The sequence below is a fragment of the Stegostoma tigrinum genome, chromosome 1 (genome assembly GCF_030684315.1).
Source record: "Stegostoma tigrinum isolate sSteTig4 chromosome 1, sSteTig4.hap1, whole genome shotgun sequence".
NCBI lineage: Eukaryota > Metazoa > Chordata > Chondrichthyes > Orectolobiformes > Stegostomatidae > Stegostoma > Stegostoma tigrinum.
Window position 1 is genome coordinate 151,723,462 of NC_081354.1, and position 21,759 is coordinate 151,745,220.

Consider the following 21,759-nt stretch of genomic DNA (forward strand, 5'->3'; position numbering starts at 1 on the left):
TGAACACACCATAAGCTGTACATTAAATGACAACCGCAGTCAAACAGATACTAAAATTTTCTCACCAACCCACCCAGATGGCAGTGATCAATGTAACTTGAGCTGGAGACCTGCAGGGCTGCCCAGCTCTTCAGGTTGCAAGCTCTGCATTACTAATAGCTAACATCGTCATGCACTGTTTCCCCATTGAAGCCAGGGTTGTGGTGACTGTCAGTGACGCCCCCCCCCCCCCCACCCACCCCCCTACTCCTGCAATACCCTGACCCTTCCCATTTATCTCTGCATCCTAGCATGCTGCCTCCAATCCCACAATGGACTTTCCCAACTTTCCAAAAACAGCACTGTCATCCTGTTATCTGCCCTTGATGTTTTGGATTAAAACACCAAGAACTGACCGTGTCCCATTTCCTGAACAATACGGAACCCTCACTGACCAAACCATGAACTGATCTCTATGCAGTTTCCTGATTGACTTGCCAATAGTGTCTGGACTGTTTGGATTTGACCTACAGGACTGACCTTGGCTCACTTTTTGAACCGTGAGGACACGACCCTTGCGGCCTGATTGCATTAAGCAGCCTTTGGGCTGTGAACAGCTGATGCCTTTGACTATGCAGCACTCCCTTATTGACTACAGCTCCCCTTGCCTGATCTAGACATGACTCCCTTCAGATTCTCAGACATGGAAACTTGATTGAAATGCATACAGCTTGTTCACCACATCAGCTGCCGGTATGCGCTATAAGTATAATATTGGTGTAACATCTTGCAATGCAGCAAAATGATCACCCCCTTATCTGATGATTTCTGGTAAGTGTGGTGAGGTACCAGGCTTTTAGATGACACTGAAAGGCAAGATGGAGTGACTGTGAGTCTCTGAGTTCTGAATTAAGTGGCAATGCGCTAAAATGTAAGGCAGGTCAAGGCAGAGATGTTGTTAGCATTGAACTAAGTGTAAAGTGAGTGAGTGGTAAAAGAGCAAACTAAGAGACCAGAAATGTACCCTGCTTTAATGCATGAGATGGGTACCTGTTGCTGCACATACAGCAACCTCGCAATAGCATTAAAATGGAAGGTGATGTTGAGCTCCAAGTACAGCCTTGAAGTATGGAATTGTATTATCAGTTAGACAAAGACACATCATGATAATATGGTGAGATTGATGCTTTGCCAATGCTATGGGGAGGTAATGGCCTCGTGGTATTTTGTGCTCCTGAGATGCTGCTGGGCCTGCTGTGTTCATCCAGCCTCACATTTTATTATCTAATATTCTGGGGGCCTGGGTTTGAATCCTTTACATGGTAATTGAATTCAATAAATATCTGGAATGAAAAGTGTAAGGATGCCCATGAAACCACTGTCAGGAAAACCCCATGTCGTTCACTAATGTCCTTCAGGGAAGAAAATAACTGCCATCCTTACCTGGTCTGGCCTGCATGAGACTCCAGATCCACAGCAATGTAGTTGACTCTTAAATACCCGTCAGGCATTTGGGGTGGACAATAAATGCGGGCCTAACCAGCAATGCCTTCATTCTGTGAATGAATAAATTTTAAAAAAGCCTTCCATAGATTGAGAGTGCCAGCTGCTGCTGTCCATGGAGCATGCCCTAAGGTATTGGGTAATGTTGGCCAAGCTGGAGTTCTAAAGTAGATGCCAATGGGCTATAGCCATCAGGTAATCACTCAGAGTTTCAAGTTGGGAATTAACGCTGGCTGGTTTTCACTAGTTGCTGGAAAATAGTATCTGGCAGATAAATTATACAAAATTAGTAATTAATAAGATATAAAGGCATGCAAATAGGCCCTTCATTGCATACAAATGAGATCCTCAACTAGCTATTCGAGCCTTAAATGGAAATTTGGCTCTTTGTTTTCTCAATGTCAGGATTCTCATTTTCCAATTTTGCTGTATTTTCCCAAGTGTCTTGCCATTGCCAATGTCATTCACATACTGCAAAATCTGCCCTGTGAGTCAGGCAAGAGGGTGTGTCCCCTTTCTTTTGAGGAGGTAGCATTTGTGTCTCTCAAACCTCTGAGTTTTTTGAGGTGACCAAGCATGTGGATGAGGGTAGGACAGTTGACATGGTGTACATGGACTTCAGTAAAGCCTTTGATAAGGTTCCACATGGTAGGCTATTGGAGAAAATACAGAGGCATGGGATTTAGCACTTTGGATTAAAAACTGGCTTTCTGTAAGACGGCAACAAGTGGTGGTTGATGGCAAATATTCAGCCTGGAGTCTGGTTACTAGTGGTGTGCCTCAAGGATCTGTGTTGGGACCACTGCTGTTTGTTATTTTTATAAATGACGTGGACGCTGGCATTGGTGGATGGGTTAGTAAGTTTGCAGATGACACCAAAGTCGGTGGAGTGGTGGACAATGTGGAAGAATGTTGCAGGTCGCAGGGAGACTTGGATAAACTGCAGAATTGGGCCAAAAGGTGGCAAATGGAGTTTAATACCGATAAATGTGAGGAATAATAGGAAGGCAGAATACCAGGTCACTGGAAAGATTCTTGGTAGTGTAGATGTGCAGAGGGATCTTGGTGTCCATGTACATAAATCCCTGAAAGTTACCACCCAAGTTGATAGTGCTGTTAAGAAGGCTTACGGTGTTTTAGGTTTTATTTGGTAGAGGGATTGAGTTCCGGAGCCGTGATGGCACGCTGCAACTGTACAAAATGCTAGTGCGGCCTCATTTGGAATATTACATGCAGTTTTGGTCGCCCTATTACAGGAAGGATGTGGAAGCATTGGAAAAGGTGCAGAGGATGTTTACCAGGATGTTGCCTGGTCTGGAGCGCAGGCCCTATGAAGAAAGGCTGAGGGACTTGGGTCTGCTCTCATTGGAGAGAAGGAGGCGAAGAGGGGATTTAATAGAAATATACAAGATGATCAGAGGATTAGATAGGGTGGACAGTGAGAGTCTTTTTTCGAGGATGATGACTTCAGCTTGTACAAGGGGGCATAGCTACAAAGTGAGGGGTGATAGATTTAAGACAGATGTCAGAGGCAGGTTCTTTACTCAGAGAGTGGTAAGGACGTGGAACGCCCTGCCTGCCAATGTCGTTAACTCAGCCACATTAGGGGCATTTAAACAGCCCTTGGATAAGCATATGGATAATGATGGGATAGTGTAGGGGTAGGGGGCTTAGATTAGTTCACAGGTCAGTGCAACATCGAGGGCCGAAGGGCCTGTTCTGCGCTGTGTTGTTCTATGTTCTATGATTTTTCTCAGTTGGTTCTATTCAACCTCAATAGCTGTCAGGCATCAAACTTACAATGGCCCAGCAACTATTGACGTCCCTGCTGCTGTGGCTCAGTAGGTAGCACTGCTGCTTCACAGCACCAGGGACCCAGGTTCGACATCACCCTTGGTCAACTGTCTGTGTGCAGTTTGTACAAACTCCCCGTGTCTGCATGCGTTTCCTCCGGATGCTCCAGTTTCCTCTAACAGTCCAACGACGTGCAGGTTAGGTGGATTGGCCTTGGTAAACTGCCCACCGTGTCCAGCGATGAGTGGGTTAGATGGATTAGGTCTTCTCCCAGCTCTTCAATGGCTAACACTCAAAGGGCTGTCAGAGGGAAAAAGGGAAAACCTTCTGATCAAGGTTGCCCTAAAACATGGAGACATTAACCCCATGGACTGGGAGGAGAAAGATCATTGACAGGCATGGAGTTAATTCCTTTAGCGGAAGGTAATGGCCTAGTAGTATTATCCCTGGACGGGTAATCCAGAGAACCAGACAATGTTCTGGGGACCTAGGTTTGAATCCTGGCATGCCAGGTAGTGAAATTTGAATTCAATAAATAGCTGGAATTTAGAATCTAATGATGATCATTAATCTATTGATGATTGTTGGAAAAACCCATCTGTCTCACTAATGTCCCTGAGGGAAGGAAATGCTTTGTCTTCATTGAAAACACTGTATTAAACTTGCATTTCTTTTCTCATTATGTTGAAGGTGTAATGCTTGATCTTAGAATTACTGGAATGTCAGTTACAGCAGTAATGAACACACATCAAATGTTCAGTACCCAATATGAACTTGACTAAATTAACTGAGTGGATATTCAGCAGTAGCTACTTGTCCCAAAATATCATTCAATATTTTGACTTGTACTCGTATAGTTTCTAACAATTTACATGGCTTGGCAGGCTTCTGGTGAAAGAGCACTTGGTAACGACATTTTTTAAAAATTGATTCATTTGTAGGATGAGGGCATCACTGACTAGGCAGCATTTATTGCCCATCCCTAATTGCCCAGAGGGCAGTTAAGAGTCAACCATTGCTGTGGGCCTGGAGTAACACATGGGCCAGACCTGGTAAGGATGGCAGTTTCCTTCGCTAAAGGGCATTAGGGTACCATGTGGGTTTTCTCAACAATCGATAATGGATTCACAGTCATCATGAGATTCTTAATTCCAAATATTTTTATTGAATTCAAATTCCACCATCTGCCATGGTGGGATTTGAACCCAGGTCCCCAGAACACTATCTGGATCTCTGGATTAACAGTCTAGCGATAATACCAGCAGGCCATTGACTCCCTACGAGTGATGATGAAGCAATGGTGAAATTGTTGCAAGCTGGTGACTTAGAAGGGAACTGTCTCACGATGGTGATGTCATTAATTGCGGGCCTCTTAGTTCTAGGCAGTAGAGGTAGATGTGCATGTGTGGAAGCTATTGTGAAAGGAGCCCCAGTGAGTTCCTGCATGACATTTTGTGGATGATATAAGGGGGTAGGCCATTTAGAACAGAGTTGAGAAAAAACTTCTTCACCCAGAGAGTGGTGGGTCTATGGAATGCTGTGCCCCAGAAGGCAGTGGAGGCCAAGTCTCTGAATACTTTCAAGAAAGAGATGGATAGAGCTCTTAAAGATAGTGGAATCAAGGGTTATGCGGATAAGGCAGGTACGGGATACTGATTGTGGATGATCAGCCATGATCATAATGAATGGTGGTGCTGGCTCAAAGGGCCGAATGGCCTACTCCAGCACCTATTGTCTCTTGTCTATTGTATATGCTGCACCCATGGTGCACTGGCAGTGGCAGGTAGGAATGTTTACTGTGCGTTGAGATGCCCATCAAGTGGGTTCATAATCTCATAGTCAATATCTCAAACTACAATAACATTATCTTCTCATTCTTATTTTTTAGGAGAGAAGATTGAGTTGTTACAACCCATAATTGAAAAGGATCTCACAAATGAGTGCAACTTTAATGTCAAGATGTGTGGCAGTATTGCAACAGAAGAGTTACATTTTGGTGAAGGATTGCACCGAAAAGCATTTAGGACCAAAGTTATTCATGGCCTTTTACCTCTGTTCGATCCTGGACATAGGTGTGTCTTAAAAATTCACAATGCTATTTCGCATGGAACCAAAGCAAACAGCGAGCTCATCAAACAGAACTATGTACTGGCAGTACAGGTAAAATATACAGATTGACATAAGAAAGCAGCTCCTTGAAATATTCTGTATGGATCACGCAAAACTGCTTTAATAAAAGAATTGTTTCAGCATGCATTTAAAATGATATGCCAAACAAAGTTGATAATAATTGTACAATATATTATATCATTTATTTGACTTATTCATGAGGTGTCGACATTGCTCGCTAAGCCAGCATTTATTGCCCATTTCAAATTACCCAGAGGACATTTAAGAGTCAATCAGATTGCTGTGGGCCTGGAGCCACGTAGGTCAGACCAGGTAAGGATGACAGATTTTTTTCCCTAAAAGGCGAGCTGGGCTGGTTTTGGGATGAGGTAGGGGGAGTAGAAGAGCTTGTTTAGCACCAACTTAGACACTGAGAGTCCATGTGAAATTGTAAAAATTAAAAGTATGGAATACAGTGTGGCTTTGTTACATATCTTTTTGCAGATGAGCAGTCATTGAGAAGAGAGAAGCACTATAAGAAAGAGCAGCAAACAATTGATTGGTAGAAAAGTAGATGAATTGAAACCAAACTTCCACAGATACAGTGAACAGAGCAATCGTGGTACAGTCCAGGGCTACGCATTAAATCACACTAACAGCTGTCAGTGCTTCTCTCAGTCCTCGCGTACCACCCCACCAACCTCCAGATCCAACGCATTGCCACTATCTGCAATCCGACCCCACCACCAAAGACATTTTTCCCTCCCTACCCTTGTCTGCTTTCTGGAGGGACCGCTCGCTTCGTGACTTCCTTGTCCGCTCCACACTCCCCCCAGCCCCACCACACCCGACACTTTTCTCTGCAACCGCAGAAGTGCTACACCTGCCCCCGCACCTCCCCCCTCACCCCCATCCCAGGCCCCAAGAAGACTTTCCACATCAGGCAGACGTTCACCTGCACATCTGCTAATGTGGTATACTGCATCCGCTGTACCCGTTGTGGCTTCCTCTACATCGGGAAACCAAGTGGAGGCTTGGGGACTGCTTTGCAGACACCTATGCTCAGTTCGCAATAATCGACCTCACCTCCCAGTCGCGAACCATTTCAACTCTCCTTCCCATTCCTCACACGACATGTCCATCCTGGGCCTCCTGCAGTGCCACAACGATGCCACCCGAATGTTGCAGAACAGCAACTCATAATTCGCTTGGAAACCCTGCAGCCCAATGGTATCAAAGTGGATTTCACAAGCTTCAATATCTCCCCTCCCCCCACTGCATCCCAAAAACAGCCCAGCTCGTCCCCACCTCCCTAACTTGTTCTTTCTCTCACCTATCCCCTCCTCCCAACTCAAGACGCACCCCCATCTCCTACCTACTAACCTCATCCCGCCCCCTTGACCTGTCTGTCCTCCCAGAACTGATCTATCTCCTCCATACCTCCCCACCTACACTTGCCTTTACTGGCTCCACCCCACTTCTTTAACTTGTCTGTCTCTTCTCTACCTATCTTCTCCTCTATCCATCATTGATCCGCTTCCCCTTCTCTCCCTATTTATTTCAGAATCCCCTTCCCCTCCTCCATTTCTGATGAAGGGTCTAGGCCTGTAACATCAGCTTTTGTGCTCCTAAGATGCTGTTTTGCCTGCTGTGTTTGGACAGCTCCACACTTTGTTATCTCGGATTCTCTAGCATCTGCAGTTCCTGTTATCTCCTGAAGGGTGTATCCATCCAACCTTAATTAAATAGGAACAGAAACTGCTGGAAAAACTCAGCAGATCTAGCAACATCCGTGGAGAGAAAACAGAGTTAATGTTTCCAATCCAGAGTCACTCTTCTGTTTTCTGTGTTTGGTTTAGATCTCCAGCATCCACAGCTGTTTGTTTTATTTAATTAAATGGACATTCTCTGGAAAATCTGAGCTCGTATATCTTGACTAAACAAAGGTCACCTAACGCTTGTCGTTTCATAACAGTTCATCAGTGTCCATTCTTAAATATGAAGACTGTCCCAGAAATATCTATATGAGCATTGATTACAAATTTAAAGTCATGAATATGACATGCTTTCACTGGACATGACATGGGTATATGTGGAAATGTCAGTTTTAATCCAACCCACTGGGTGGATTTGGGTCAGTTGAATGTTTTGCAGCTCAACTCCCCCTCCCTATGCCCCCATGTTATGTTCCATTGATATCAAATTTTTAAGACCCAACAGATCTAAGCCTATGTAGAATGTTTATAAGGTTGCAGTTAGAGGCGCAGGATTGGCTTTGCAATACAATAATTATATTAATGTTTCGGAGAAAGTGCAACACAGCTGAAATCTACAAGATTTAGATCAGTGTGAAGGAGAAACTTTTTTCAATCAGAGTTGTGAGACTATAGAATTCATTTCCAGGGTTAGTAGTCGACGTAAAAGCAATACCAACACTTAAGATCCGTTTGGATAGGCATATGAAGGGAAAGTGGGTTAAAGCTCATGCAAGTGCATAACAGGGTGGCCAAATTGGACTAGAAGTATTTTCACATGGACCAAGTAAACAACAACATGGACTAATTGAGATAACAAAGTGTGGAGCTGGATGAACACAATAGGCCAAGCAGCATCAGAGGAGCACAAAAGCTGACGTTTCGGGCTTAGACCCTTCACCTCTGATACAATGGACTAATTGAGTTGAGTGACCTTTTCCTGTGTTGTAATCAGTGTTCAAACTTTCATGCGGTGATGCTGTCTTATTTTCAACTGATTTTGTTTATTTGGTCATGGGATGTAGGTATCGCTGGCTTGGACAACATTTTTTGGCTAAACTCTAAATTGCCCTTCTGAAGGTAATGTTCAGCTGCCTTCTCAAACCTCTACTTAAAAACTGAAAGAACTGCAGATGCTGTAAATCAGGAACAAAAACAGCAGTCGCTGGAAAAGCTCAGCGGGTCCAGCAACATCTGCGAAGAAAAAATCAAAGTTAACATCACCACACCTAAAACGTTAACTCTGATTTTTTTCTTCACAGTTGCTGCCAGACCTGCTGAATTTTGCCAGCAACTTCTGTTTTTGTTCCACTACTGTCCATGGTGGGTCGTTGCAAGCATACCAACATTTCTGTTAGGAAGGGAGTTCCAGGACTTTGACCCAGTGATACTGATGGTATGATAATATAGTCCTGTGTCAGAATACTACATGGCCTTGGAAGGAAGCTTGGGGGTGGAAATGTTACCATGCAGCACTGCTCTTGTTCTACTAGAGGTGGCACGAGAAGGTCCCATCAAAGATTTGATTTAAATGTGTCAACAGTAGGAATGGTTACTGTAACTAGAGCACAAGGATAAATGTCTGTTTCTACTACAGTAGACTAAAAAACCTTGTTGTTTACTTTTAGGAATGCCACGTACAGAGTGCTGCTCGGCAATATAGCAACATGTTTTCTGCAGAGGGGACATTGTTAGAAGGCTTTGGCAAAGCTCCTGAGTGAGTAAATGTGTTTTTTTACTGGGTGAATATTCAGTTGACAGTGCTATCAGACCACATAGTCATTTGTATTAACGTTGATTCTAAAAACTGAAGTGAGCATAGTAATGAGAATGGTCACAATACTGTAAATTCTGATGCTGCCAACAAAATGCTGCCATCCAAGCGTGTCTTATAAGTTGCATTCCATTAGTGGAATCTAATAAATTGACCTGAACAAATGTGGGCTATGGCAAGAAATATTGGCAGAATCATGCCCCATGTCTGGCAAGACTTATCTCAGCTAAGCTCTGGACATGCAGTGAAATTCTTGCTAGTTATGATGGCCTGCTATTAAGGAGAATAATTGCTTCTTAACCACCTTATTAATGGCACATTGGACCATAGAATTTTACAGTACAGAAGGAGGCCGTTCAACTCATCCTATCTTTACTAATTACTGAAACAGCTACCCAGCTAGTCCCACTCTCCAGCCTTATCTCTGTACCTTCTAACTTCATCACTTTCAAAAATATATCCACCTCACTTTTGAAACTGCTGATGATACCTGCCTCTACCACTCTCCCAGGTAGTGCATTCCAAATCCTAACAACTCTCTGTATAAAGGGGTTTCTTCTCATCTCACTCCTAGCCCTTTTGCTGAAAATCTTTAAATTGTGACCCCTACTTACCAACTAGCAGAAACAGAATATCCTTCCCTACCCTTGCAAAATTGTTCATAATTTTGAACACCTCAACAAGGTCACCTCTTAATCTCCTCTGCTCCAGGGAGAATAAGCCCAATCTCTATAATCTTTCTTTGTATCTAAAATGTTTCATTTCTGGTATCATCCAAGTAAATCTCCTTTGAACCCTCTCCAGGGTTTTAACATCCTTCTTTAAATAAGGTGCCCAGATTCCAATCTTGCCTCATTTCTAACTTATCATCCACTGCAAGCAAATCAGCGGCCAAGAGTTTTCGACTTGGGACTCGGAGCAGGCACCTGATGACTTCAGCTTATTGCTGGCTGAGATGAGCCTCCACGCAGCAATATCTCAACATGCACCCCACGTACACGGACATTGGTAGTCAGCAAGTGGCAATCTCTAAGAACCCTCAAAGCACTTCTCCACTATACTGAGACTGTGCTTTTATACTTCAACACTGCACCTTGTGCTTCAGCGGCAACTATTATTGTAATGCTGCAGCAAGGACACTTGGCACTTGTGGACATGCACCAGCTCATGGATTGGCTCAGGCTGCATCACCAAGCTGTTTGCTTGCTCTCTTAGTTTTCGCTCATTTTGAGCCTACCTAGATACTCTAGCATCACTGCTTTGTCTTACCTTTTACCACCTTGCTCCTCAGCTGGAGATACCAGGCTCACAATACTGCCTTTCCATTTAGTGCTGACACAAAGCCAGGAAGCTTGTCATGGTTTCCAGCAGCCAAGTCAAGGGAGATAACCTCCAGTCAAGAGGTCCCAGCATATTCAGTCAGCGACAGCATCTAGTACCAGTTCAGGAGTTTGAAAACAGTTACCCAGTCCTCGGGACAATTAAAGTCAGGATTCTCTCTACATAAAGGATGAGGAGCAGAATTACAGCCAGCCTGTCACCCATCTTCACTCTTTCTGCCTTATTATGGGCTGATTTCATATGGGCATGATAGAGGACCCGTTTTTGATGAACATTGGTGGCACAGTTATTACTTTTGGCACAGGTGGATGTCACTGGCTGGTCCAGCATTTTTTGCCCATGCCTAGCGGCCCTTGAGAAGATGGTGGTAAGCTGCAGTCCATGTGTTGTAGATACATGCTCATTAAGGTTAAGATGTGATTTCTGAGATTTTGACCCAGTGATACTAAAGGAACAATGATATTTTTCCAAGCCTGTACTCAGAAGAGAACTTACAAGTGATGGTATTCACATTTATCTGTTGTCCCTGTAGGTGGTAATGGTTGAATGTTTGGAAGGTGCTAGCGAAGGAACCTTGGTGAATTCCTGCAGTACCACTTGTAAATTGTACACACTGCTGCCACTAAGCATCAGTGGTGGAGGGAATGGATGCTTGTGGATGTTTGCCAATCAAAAAGGCTGCTTTGTCCTGGATGATGTCAAGCTTTGTGAAAGTTGTTGGAACTGCACTCATCCAGGCAAGTGGGGAGTATTCCACTGCCAATTTATACCTTCTAAATGGTGGACAGGCTTTGGGGAGTCAGGAAGTGAGTTGCTGAGTGCAAGATTCCTTTATCAAAATTTGATACATTAGATCTGGAGAATGGAACACATTCCCATTGCAGGAACACTGAGGCCAGTAATTCACATACTGCCATCCTTTCTCAGATGACTTCATGCAGCCCAAAACCGAACATGGGAACTTCTCACTTGCATGATTCAGTTCCACATTTCTGAATTATTTAATTAAGAATCATGCTGATTTCTGATTATAGTTCATGTCCTTTTAGTTATTGCAATTAAATAACAAGTGTTTTTTTGTTACCCAGTGGCGAGAGTTACACATCCTATACAGATGTTACACAGTCATGCTTCTTTTGTAGAGTCATTCCCATTTATCTCATTCATCGGCCAGCAAACAACATCCCTTATGCAACAGTAGAAGAGGAACTGATTGGGGAGTTTGTTAAGTACTCGGTGAAGGATGGCAGAGAGCTGAATTCTGGTAGGAAAGAATCTGATGTCGGTCTGAAATGTTGTACATTTCAACATTGGGTTTATCAATGGACAGAAGGTAACCTCCTTGTCACAGATATGCAAGGTATATACAATATACTGCTTTGAAACCATTTATAAGAGTGTTAGTATGTGTGTCTGTGTTTGTGGATGCACGTAATCATAGACATGTAGGATGATCAGTTTAAGTGTGTTAACTGTTCCAGCATAAGAATATAAAGCATTAGCATTCAGCCCATTATTCCTCTTTTGAGGAAACCATCCAATTAGTGCTACACCTGTACTTTACCCGTAACCCTTGATTTATTTTTATCTTTCATGTATAAACCTAGTCAAAATGGAAGTATTCAAGTTCTGTCTCTCAATCTGTGCTGCACCTACTGTTGTAGCGCATTATCATCATTGCAGATTTCCCACACCGATAGGCCAATTTTATTAGTTCCCTGTTTACTGAAATAAAATGCAGCTGGCATAAGGGCATAGTCAGTATCTGAAAGAAAATGTGAAGTTAACATTTTAGACAGCAAGGATTCATTCCCTGCTCACTTTACAAGTCTTTCACATTAACCTATTTTTTATTTGGATCCTGCTAAATTGCATTGCCACCATTTTAGATGTTCAATATTCACAGATTTTCATTTTGTTTCCACTAAAGGAATAACGTTTGTCTGAATATTTACAGCATTTGTAACAAAACATACTCTTTCCAATTGTTTCTCTGTAGGTGTTGGAATGAAATTAACTGACATTGGAATAGCAACTAGTCGAAAAGGGTACGTGAAGAAAATGTTGAGCTCTACTTTTACAGTAGCTTATTCTCTGTATCTTAATGATGCTGCAACAGCATTTTCTCTGTTGCTAGATGGATGTCATGTGTCTGTAATGCTATTACTGTAAATTACTTACGAAAGTTTCAATCAGAAATAGTAAGACTATTTTAAAAGTGCTGGGTTGAAGCCCCATCAAGAATATTATGAAAAGAATGGAAGTTTAAATTTTGATTTTTTTCTCAGGCTTAACTCACCCCTTTTGCACCTATTCGGGGCTGAGTTTCATTATCATTGATTACAGTGGTCATAAGGTTATGTTTGACAAGTACTTTACAGTTTATTTTTGAGGCTGCAAGTTGTAAAGTAGATGAGGGGAGCCAGTAGGTGTAATATAATTGGATTTCCAAAAAGCAGTCAGTAAGGTGGCACAAAAATATTTATTTCTTAACATATGGGTTTGTGGACTGAGGGATAATATCTGAGGATTGATGGAGAATTAGTTTCTAGACAGAGAGTAGAGAATGGAGCATTTTCAAACTGTTCTCCTGCCTGGAATGTTACATGGGACAGGCAAGACCTAAGACGAACACTTAGTCGCTAATTATAGGATATTCACAGGCACATCCCAACCAACCTCAGTCTTGTGCAGATGTGTAGATTTCAGGTAGGAGAAATCCCAGAATGTCACCCTCCTCAGATTTTGAGAGGAAGAAGTGACACATCCCTCAAGTTTCTCCATTCCACATCAAATCCCACCCCACTGGTGCTGCGTAATCCTCCCGGGCATTTCCATTCCCCGTCTTCACACCTGCCTTTTGGGCCGTACTTTTCCTCCTTCGCTGGACCCCAGGACTTAGGGTGGCAATGACGCATGCCCTTAGCCAAATGGTGGAGATGGTGATCACTGTCACTTGAGTGGCCAACACTGAGGCTGTGGCCAGGACAGGAATGCAATGTTTCCAATGGACTGGAGGGTTGTTGCAGGGCAGGGAAGGTTGGAAGTATATATCCAAGGGTGTGTGTGGGGATGATGTGATGTGGCCTGTGTCATGCCTTGTAGGTTGGGGGGGTGGTGGTTGTGGTCGGTGGGGGGTGAGATTTAGTCAGGTTGGGGGATGTGGAATGAATAGATTGATGTTACAGCCAGAGATTCTCTGAGTTGGATGGCTAGGGGGAGGGCAGGTGTTTAGATCAGGAGGGGATGAAGTTTGGGTGTTCATGGGGACAATTGAGGGTGTCAGTGGGAAACAGGGTGTAGTTTTGAGGTAGCCAGCATTTAAAGAGAGTTTTAATCCTTCTGACCTTTCCTGGCCTAACTAGGGAAGTAAGTTTGTCTCTAATCCTAAGACACAGTCAGGAATATTTTTGGAGGGATCCACTTGTCTATCAGAAGTTCCAACTTCCAGGGTAATACCTGGAGAATAAGTTGTAGCAGTGCATCTGCGTGTTCCCAAGTGCGACTCAAGTCTATGTAGCTGGCATGACTGCCGTCCCATGACTGTTGGATAGAAGGTATGTGTAGTGCTGCGACATGACAACAGAAATGAGATCAAATCTTACCAAGGGAAGTTATGAAATTCGCCTCAATATATCTGACACCAGAAAAATAAAGACCTGAATCCTGGATTATTGTAAAAAGATACTGATTTAGTAATAATGGGAACTGCAGATGCTGGAGAATCCAAGATAACAAAGATGAAGGGTCTAGGCCCGAAACGTCAGCTTTTGTGCTCCTGAGATGCTGCTTGGCCGGCTGTGTTCATCCAGCTCCACACTTTGTTATCACTGATTTAGTATATCCTCCAGTGAGGGAACCTCCCATCCCTGCCTAACCTGGTTACACGTGGCTCGAGTCCATACTGCTTAATAATCTCAGAAGTGACTAGCAAACTATTTCAGTCATAAAATCAACTGTTTGCAAATGGCAATAAGCAATAAATGCCCATTTCCAATTTTGTCTGCATCCTGAGGAAACATTAAATAATATGGAGCTTATTTAGGAAATATGAACTTCACAAATGAAAGATCAATGATTCTGTACCTTTTCATTCAATTTTATACTATTCAACCATAGAACGTTTGCCATTATATCCAAGAATCATTGTGCTGATTCAATTGCCAGCAACCCCCGATACATGAGAAGCTCAATACCATTGAGGACAAAGTAGCCCATTTGATCAGCACCCTATCTACTACGTTATACATTCACTTCCTCTGTCACTAGCTTGGAGTACAATAGTGTGTACTGTGTACAAAATACACTGCAGCAGCTTGCCAAGGCTCATGTGGTGCCTATGCTGCATGAGGTGCAGAAATTCAAGAAGGTGTCACCATCTCAAGGATAATTACAAATAGGCAATACATGCTAGCTTTGGCAACTGCATGTAAATCTTATGAAAAAAATAGTTAAAAGAAAACATTTTTCCATTCCCCCCTCCTATATTATGTGTATTGTACAACTGGCAACCCGGAATATTTAACCACGCAGAGATTATTTTTTACCAAAGAGTTGTAAATTTGAAGTTGATACCCGAACATATCACATTTTCAAGGAGATGTGCAACCACAGCTGAAATTTTTCCCAAAACATTTAGCACATTCAGGTGATCAAACTACCTTCAGTTCATAATCATTGATACATTAGCCAAATTTATTTCAAAGAAGAGAGATGATGACTCTTCTTGTTTGGTGTCGTGAATCACACATCTGCAATATTATGGCAGGTATTCAATCTAGACAATGGTAGTCAGTAATGTGATTTCTCCCCGGATCAGACAGTCACAGGCAGCCCAGCGTCATCCCAGTGCTGATAGAAAATGGCAGCTCCCATTAAAACTAATGAAGCTGCTCTGGGATGCATCCAATTTTCTCCTCTACCTTGAAATACAAAGTGATAGAGAAGAAATGAACAAAAGTTGATGCACCAAGTTACCACAACACAAAACAACATAAATAACAAAAAGATGTATCAGCAATTATGTATTGCCATATCTTTCTTTTGTTAAAAAAAGACCTGAGATGCCTTTTGTTGATATTTCCTATTGTTCAGATTGCTATAGAGGCCATAAACTATTAAAGTGAATCAAACTCCTGGTTAGTAGCTGAAAAATGTGCATCAAGATTTCGCATTTATTAGCAATTATTATATCAAATGACTAAAAAAAAGACTGATTAAATATTACTTTCTTTGTTGGCAAATAAAATATAAAATGTTCCTTGTGATCAGAGATAATGGGAACTGCAGATGCTGGAGAATCCAAGATAACAAAGTGTGGAGCTGGATGAACACAGCAGTCCAAGCAGCATCTCAGGAGCACAAAAGCTGACGTTTCGGGCCTCTCTGATGAAGGGTCTAGGCCCGAAACGTCAGCTTTTGTGCTCCTGAGATGCTGCTTGGCCTGCTGTGTTCATCCAGCTCCACACTTTATTAAAATGTTCCTTGTTATTCATGATTCATCACACACTCTATTAAATTGCAATTCTTCTAGAAAATACTTCACAGCCATTCCCAGCTTCTAAGAGGAAGAGGAGTAAGCCATACAGCTCCCTGGAGTAACGAATTATGAAGCTTCACCACCCTGAGTAAACAAACTTTTGTCATCACAATCTTAAATAACCTGTCCCTCATCCTAAGATTGTACGCCAATTGCCACAGGACACCAGGTTATAGTACAGCAAGTTTATTTAAAGCCACAATATCTAAGAGCGCTTCTCCTTCATCAGGTGAAGTCATTTTACCTGACGAAGGAGCCACATTGTTAAAGCTTATGATTTCAAATAAACCTGTTGTACTATAACTGGTGTCATATGACCTCTGACTTTGTCCTCCCAGTCCAACACTGGCACCTCCAGATCACATTTAGATCCATCCTATCATGTCCTGTAAGAAATTTCTGAATTTCAATTGGATTACCTCTCATTCCTAAAAACTCTTGTGAGTACAAACCCAGTTTCCTCAATTTCTTCTCACAAATCAACCTCAAGAATTGATAAGAAGAGCAAAACTGAAATTGGTACTGCAGGTGAGGTCGTACCATGGCTCTATACAACTGCCCCAAGACATTTTTACTTCTATACCCAAATCCACTTGAAATAACTGCCAACATACCATTTGCAAATGACTGAATGACAGCATCACCCTGACCCTTTGGGGCACCCACATTTGTCGTACCATTTAAGAAATATTCATTGTGATTTTTTCTACTAATGAGAATAGTTTCATAGATGTTTACATTATATTCCATCTGCCATGTTCCAGTCCATTAACTTAACCTGTCAAAATCTTCTTGAAGCCTCATGTACCCTCCTCAAAACTTAGTGTGTTTTGCAATTAGCAGCAAATGTGGAAATATTCCTATTGATCCCCATGTCCAAATTACTTACAGAGATTATGAACAGCTGTTGAGCTTAGCACTGATCCTTGTGGTACCTGACTGACTTCAGCCTGGCACCCCTGAGAATGATCCATTTATTTCCAACGCTCCTGCTTTCTGTCTATTAGGTGATTCCTAACTGTGTGGGATCTTATCGAAGCCTTCTGAAAATCCAAAAATACTACGTCTGCTAATTCTCCTTTATCTATGCTGCAAGTGGTGTCCTCAAAATCTCAAGCATATGTTTGTAAAACATGATTTCCTTCTCACAAATCAGTTTTCACCATGCCCGATTTTGGGATTATTTTTAAATGTTCAGCTCTCACATGCTTTGTACAACATTCTAATATTTGTCCTACAATGGACATCAAGTTAACAGGTCTATAATTGTCCACTCTCCCTCTTCCTCCCACCTTTAAGAGTGGGGTCACATTTACTACCTTCCAATCAACAGAAACTTTTAGATTTATACAACATAGCCATCAGTCCATCCACTTATCTCCATTACTCACTTGTTACCTTCCTTTGAAACACAGGGATGTAGCCCATTTGATTCAAGAGATTTATCAGCATTCACTCCAGGTGACTTTTCAAGTGCCACCTCTTTTCCAATACTAATATATTTTAGCTTTTCAATTCCACAGCCCTTGGACACTTTGTATTTCTCAGAGGTTTTCTGCATTTTCTCCTGTGAAGACGGATAGAAAGCAGAGGATGGTGAATCTGTGGAACGGAAGTGTGAAAGCCAGGTCATTGAGTATATTTAAGACAGAGATAGATAGTTTCTTGATTAGTATGGGGATCAGTATTCTGGGGAGAAGGCAGGAGAATGTGATGGAGAAACATATCAGCCATGATCAAATGATGAAGCAGACTTGATGTGCCAAATGGCCCAACTCCTCTCCTACATCATAAGGCCTTAATTTCTCCCCATTTGTCTGTTCTCCATTATAAATTTTCCTGTCCCTACCTGTAACAGACCCACAATTATCCTTTCTAATTTTTTTCCCTTTTATACATCAATAGAAACTCTTTGAGTCCATCTTTATGCTCCTTGCTCTCTTCACTTTCCTTATTAGTTTCTTGGCCTTCCTTTGTTGCATGCTAGATTGTTCCTAATCATCAGATGTACCACTGTCCTGGAGTCTGTAACGCAATCTCAAAATGGCTTCCTCAACACTCTTTCCTATGGCATAGAAATACATTAACTGTGTATCGAAGTAGAAATATTAATTTGTCATAGTTGAACCCAACTCCTTTTTATCTTGGCAATGAGATAGATCACAACACAATTTCATAATTTAATATTTGTACACCCTTCTGGACTTCGGGAGGATCAGGGTTCACTCATTGTAGACTGCTGTTATTGTCCCCCAAGAATAAATATCCACACCTCTCTCTCAATAAAACAATCCAAGTCATCCTCAGACCTCTAACACCTTATGGATGTACTTCAAAATCATACAAAATCCTAGCAGACATAGGCCCTTAGTCAACTCCACCGTTCAATAAAAATGTGACTTTTCTGGGTTGCAGCTTTAATCCCCTCAAAAAATGTATGGCTGCCGTTTTAATCAAAAAGCTTTCTGCCTACAGTTTAAAATTCCAGTTGGCTGGATCAGGTCAGGAACCAAATAGCAAAACCTCTAATTGCTTTATTTTTATTTGTCTCCCAGCCCCATCCCGTTTGGTTTCCACAGGAGATTATTGTTGCCATGAGTAGTTCTGGCACATGCTATAGATAGAGTAATAGACTAATGCAGCATGGAAATAGGCCCTTGAAGCTCAAACTGGTCCATGGTGCCCACTCAGCTGGTTCTAGTTGCCTGCATTTGGTCCATTTCTCTCTAAACCCTTCGCACTCATGTGCCTATCCAAATGTTTATTTAAATGTCGCTATTGTAGCTGCCTCAACCACTCTCTCTGGCACCCCATTCCATATAAACACCTCTCTCTGCAATTGTAGGGTTCCTGCCATCGTATCTGAACTGCCACCATTCCCAGTATTTTGAAAACGTTATGAAGTACGGCGCTGTGGAGCAAATTACTTGCATTGTCATTAAACCAAGCAGTTATCACTAAGAAGCAGAGCAATGCAATAAATTGGATAATACTTTTGCACTATGTTTCAAAAAAGAGTTTTACAATTTCCACTCTTTACATAGAACATACAACAATACAGCGCAGGACAGGCCCTTCGGCCCTCGATGTTACGCCGACCTGTGAACTAATCTAAGCCCCACCCTTTACACTATCCCATCATTATCCATTATACAGACTAAGGAGAAACGGAGGATGACAGACGTTTCCCCTGGGAGTAGGCTATTTTGTGGAACATGTAACACATATCCCAAAATTCCTGTTTACAGCAGCAAACTGAAGTTGTATGCTTTCTTGGACTTGTGAACGAATGGGAACATTATTATACTCATTATTTAAGAATAGAAGAATTCAGAATTTTAAAAAAATTCTGTTCTGCTATTTTCGATCATGAGTGGTTGGAAATTATCAGAGAAATTGCAGCAATTATTTTCCAGATAATGCAAAGTGAAGAATCCAGTAAAGATCCTGAACTTATCAGGAATGTGCAGATTTATCGTTTTGTTTTCAATGAAGGCAGGGGGAGATTTATTTGCAGAAAATGATTGACTCTCCTTATGCTGAGAAAAATATCAAATGGAACAAATAGGTTTTGCTGGGCCATTTTAAGGCAAGTTCATTTATCATTTAACTGAGTAAACCAAAAAGTGATAAAGTGCAACAGTGCAGTTTAGTGGCAAATTTGTGGTAGTGCATGACCAAAATCTCAACAGGTGGCCCTTAAAGCTACACAAAATTTGTTTAAATGATAAAGGCAAAATCTTTACACTTCAGATTCACAATGGATGGAGGCTTTACCATTGATGGAGTTATGCAGCTACCTTTTTCAAAGAAAAACAGAAGATGCAGCATATCAGATAATAATTCTTTATCAATAATCTATCTGCTCCTTTAATTCGAGTAGAACATGAGTACACAGAAGCTGCTGCACCAACAAGTAGACTTGCTCACAGCTGCAGAAGACAGGGTGGACAATACACAAAACAAGTCAGTGGTGTATCTCATTTCTTGTTTTTTCTCTTTCAGATACAAAGGGTTTAAAGGGAACTGTTCCATTTCCTTTATTGACCAATTCAAAGCTCTCCATCAGTGTAACGTATATTGTAAAATGATGGGTCTGAAATCTCTGAATCAATATAAACCCAAGAGGATTTCCCCAATGAAAACCCAAGCATCACAACCAATCCCAAAATCTACAAAGAAAATGCCATCAAGTCCTCAGAGCACAAGACGAAGCTTTGTAAGGAGTACATTTGGAGATAAAACTTCACAGAAACATTTATAAATGCTAGAAACAATCAGTTCTGCTGCTGCATGGGCCATGTATCTTATTTATGATGGTTATGTAGCATCACATTGTCTATCATAAAGATTTTTGTCAAACTTATCAATGCAAGTGAAAAAAAAAGAATAAATTCATCAATCCCAGACATTCAGGAGGGACTAAACCCAGAGAGAACACACTGCACTAAGCTATTGTAGCTATATTTGGGAAGATACCATAACCTGAATAGAATCTTAATGATCAGTTACTTGGATGGTCTTAAGTCTCCAAAGTCCTTCACTTCATTGCTACCTGTTTCGCAGAATTTTATGGCTTCTGCTGTGGTTACTGCTCTGATGAATTTTATTTACTTCCATCAACGTCCTGATGCATCAAACTACACAGTCTTCCTGCACTCAGCATTCTTCGTGCATTAAAGTAAAAATTCATTGTGCCATCCCATGATAGTTTCCCTAAGACTTGTAACTTGTAACTTGTCCTTTCCTCAACCATCCTGTCCTATTAAGTATTTTTAATATCAACTGTGGTTTCATCCAATTACTATTTCTTGACTTATCTGCTTTCTTACTTTGATTCAGCTTTTCTGGTGCTATGTACCATGTAATTTATCTGTTGACTTAGATTTCTTAAAATAAAAATAAGAAGCAAAGCCATCACAATCAGTGATTTAGTCTTAAATGAGTATAATTCTTTTGTAAGGTTCTGTGACTATTTGAATTGTTGCAACCTCCAGCAGTTTATATCAGGTGAAAAGAACCTCTGCTTATAATAAAGATATGGTGTATATGTTGCATATGGAAGGGCCTTTCTTCGAACTTTTTTTAGTTTATTTCAGTTTTATTTTGTTGGGATAATTTCAAGTTAAAATCCAGACAGAGGGTCAGTCCAGAATACAGTGTGTTGCTGTGCTGAACCCAATCATAGCCAGCTCTATTTCATCAACATTTTTCTGGACTGCTTCACATCAATCTTGAATGTGCCATTTCAACATTAGGAACACTGAAGCCACTGTTTACAAAACCCCTTCATAAACTTCACTCCCTTGGCGATTATACCTCCAGGCTAGACCAGAGTCAACACAGCCTTGGCATCCTGCTATTCCTGAACTGTCCTTCAAAACTCAGATGTTTTTCCATTACCAAGGCTACTTGCCTTGCATGTTCAGAATATTGTCCATCTCTTCACTTACCTCAGCATCTCTGCCATTCAAAAACTTACAAATTCCATTGTCATCCAAACTTCACATACCTAATGCTTTCCTCACTGAGTTTCCATTCTTCATCCTCCATAATTGCCACATGCCCAAAACTCTACTGGAGTTGCAGATGAACAGAAATGCCTTTACATTGAAAGTGAGAGATGGAAATTTGATTTTCTTTTACTCCTGAACAGAACATAGAAGATTAGCCAACTGAAAATGTTATTATAAAAATCACTAATCACAGATAGAAGTTTAGTAATTTCTCATGTGCTGATCATTTATGCTGAAAATTTTCAAACAGTAGTTAGCATAGGTTTCTGAATATTAATAATGTGGACTTTCTTAACTTAGACTAACCAATAGTTATAAATTCTACTTCCAAGCCATAAGGTCCAATTGCTGTGTGACAACAAGTCAGTAGTAAGAATGTCATTTTGTTTATGCATATTGGATAATTCAGTTTTAATCCAAACTCAAATGACACTTATAAGGTTGCTCCAT

General features: G+C 41.4%; 1 protein-coding gene and 1 long non-coding RNA gene across 8 annotated transcripts in view; one reads left to right on the plus strand and one right to left on the minus strand.

Moving 5' to 3' along the window:
* alpk2 (alpha-kinase 2) overlaps positions 1–20,716 on the plus strand; it is a 79,150-nt gene extending 58,434 nt beyond the window's left edge. For 3 of the 7 annotated variants that reach the window (XM_048545875.2, XM_048545525.1, XM_048545708.1), the window contains 5 exons: positions 5,165–5,436; positions 8,768–8,856; positions 11,397–11,614; positions 12,254–12,302; positions 19,799–20,716. In XM_048545875.2, the coding sequence (XP_048401832.1) occupies positions 5,165–5,436; positions 8,768–8,856; positions 11,397–11,614; positions 12,254–12,302; positions 19,799–20,057 (887 nt within the window). In that variant the 3' untranslated portion in view covers positions 20,058–20,716. Of the gene's footprint in view, positions 1–5,164; positions 5,437–8,767; positions 8,857–11,396; positions 11,615–12,253; positions 12,303–19,798 lie in introns of those variants that run through there. The other 4 variants (XM_048545616.1, XM_048545794.2, XM_048546042.1 and 1 more) reach the window with 4 other exon arrangements.
* LOC132210104 (uncharacterized) lies at positions 14,996–21,412 on the minus strand. Its single transcript, XR_009446306.1, has 3 exons — positions 21,306–21,412; positions 17,185–17,360; positions 14,996–15,176 (listed from the first exon to the last, which is right to left on the minus strand). It is a non-coding gene; the product is annotated as an uncharacterized LOC132210104 (long non-coding RNA).
* Positions 21,413–21,759: the final 347 nt, after the last annotated feature.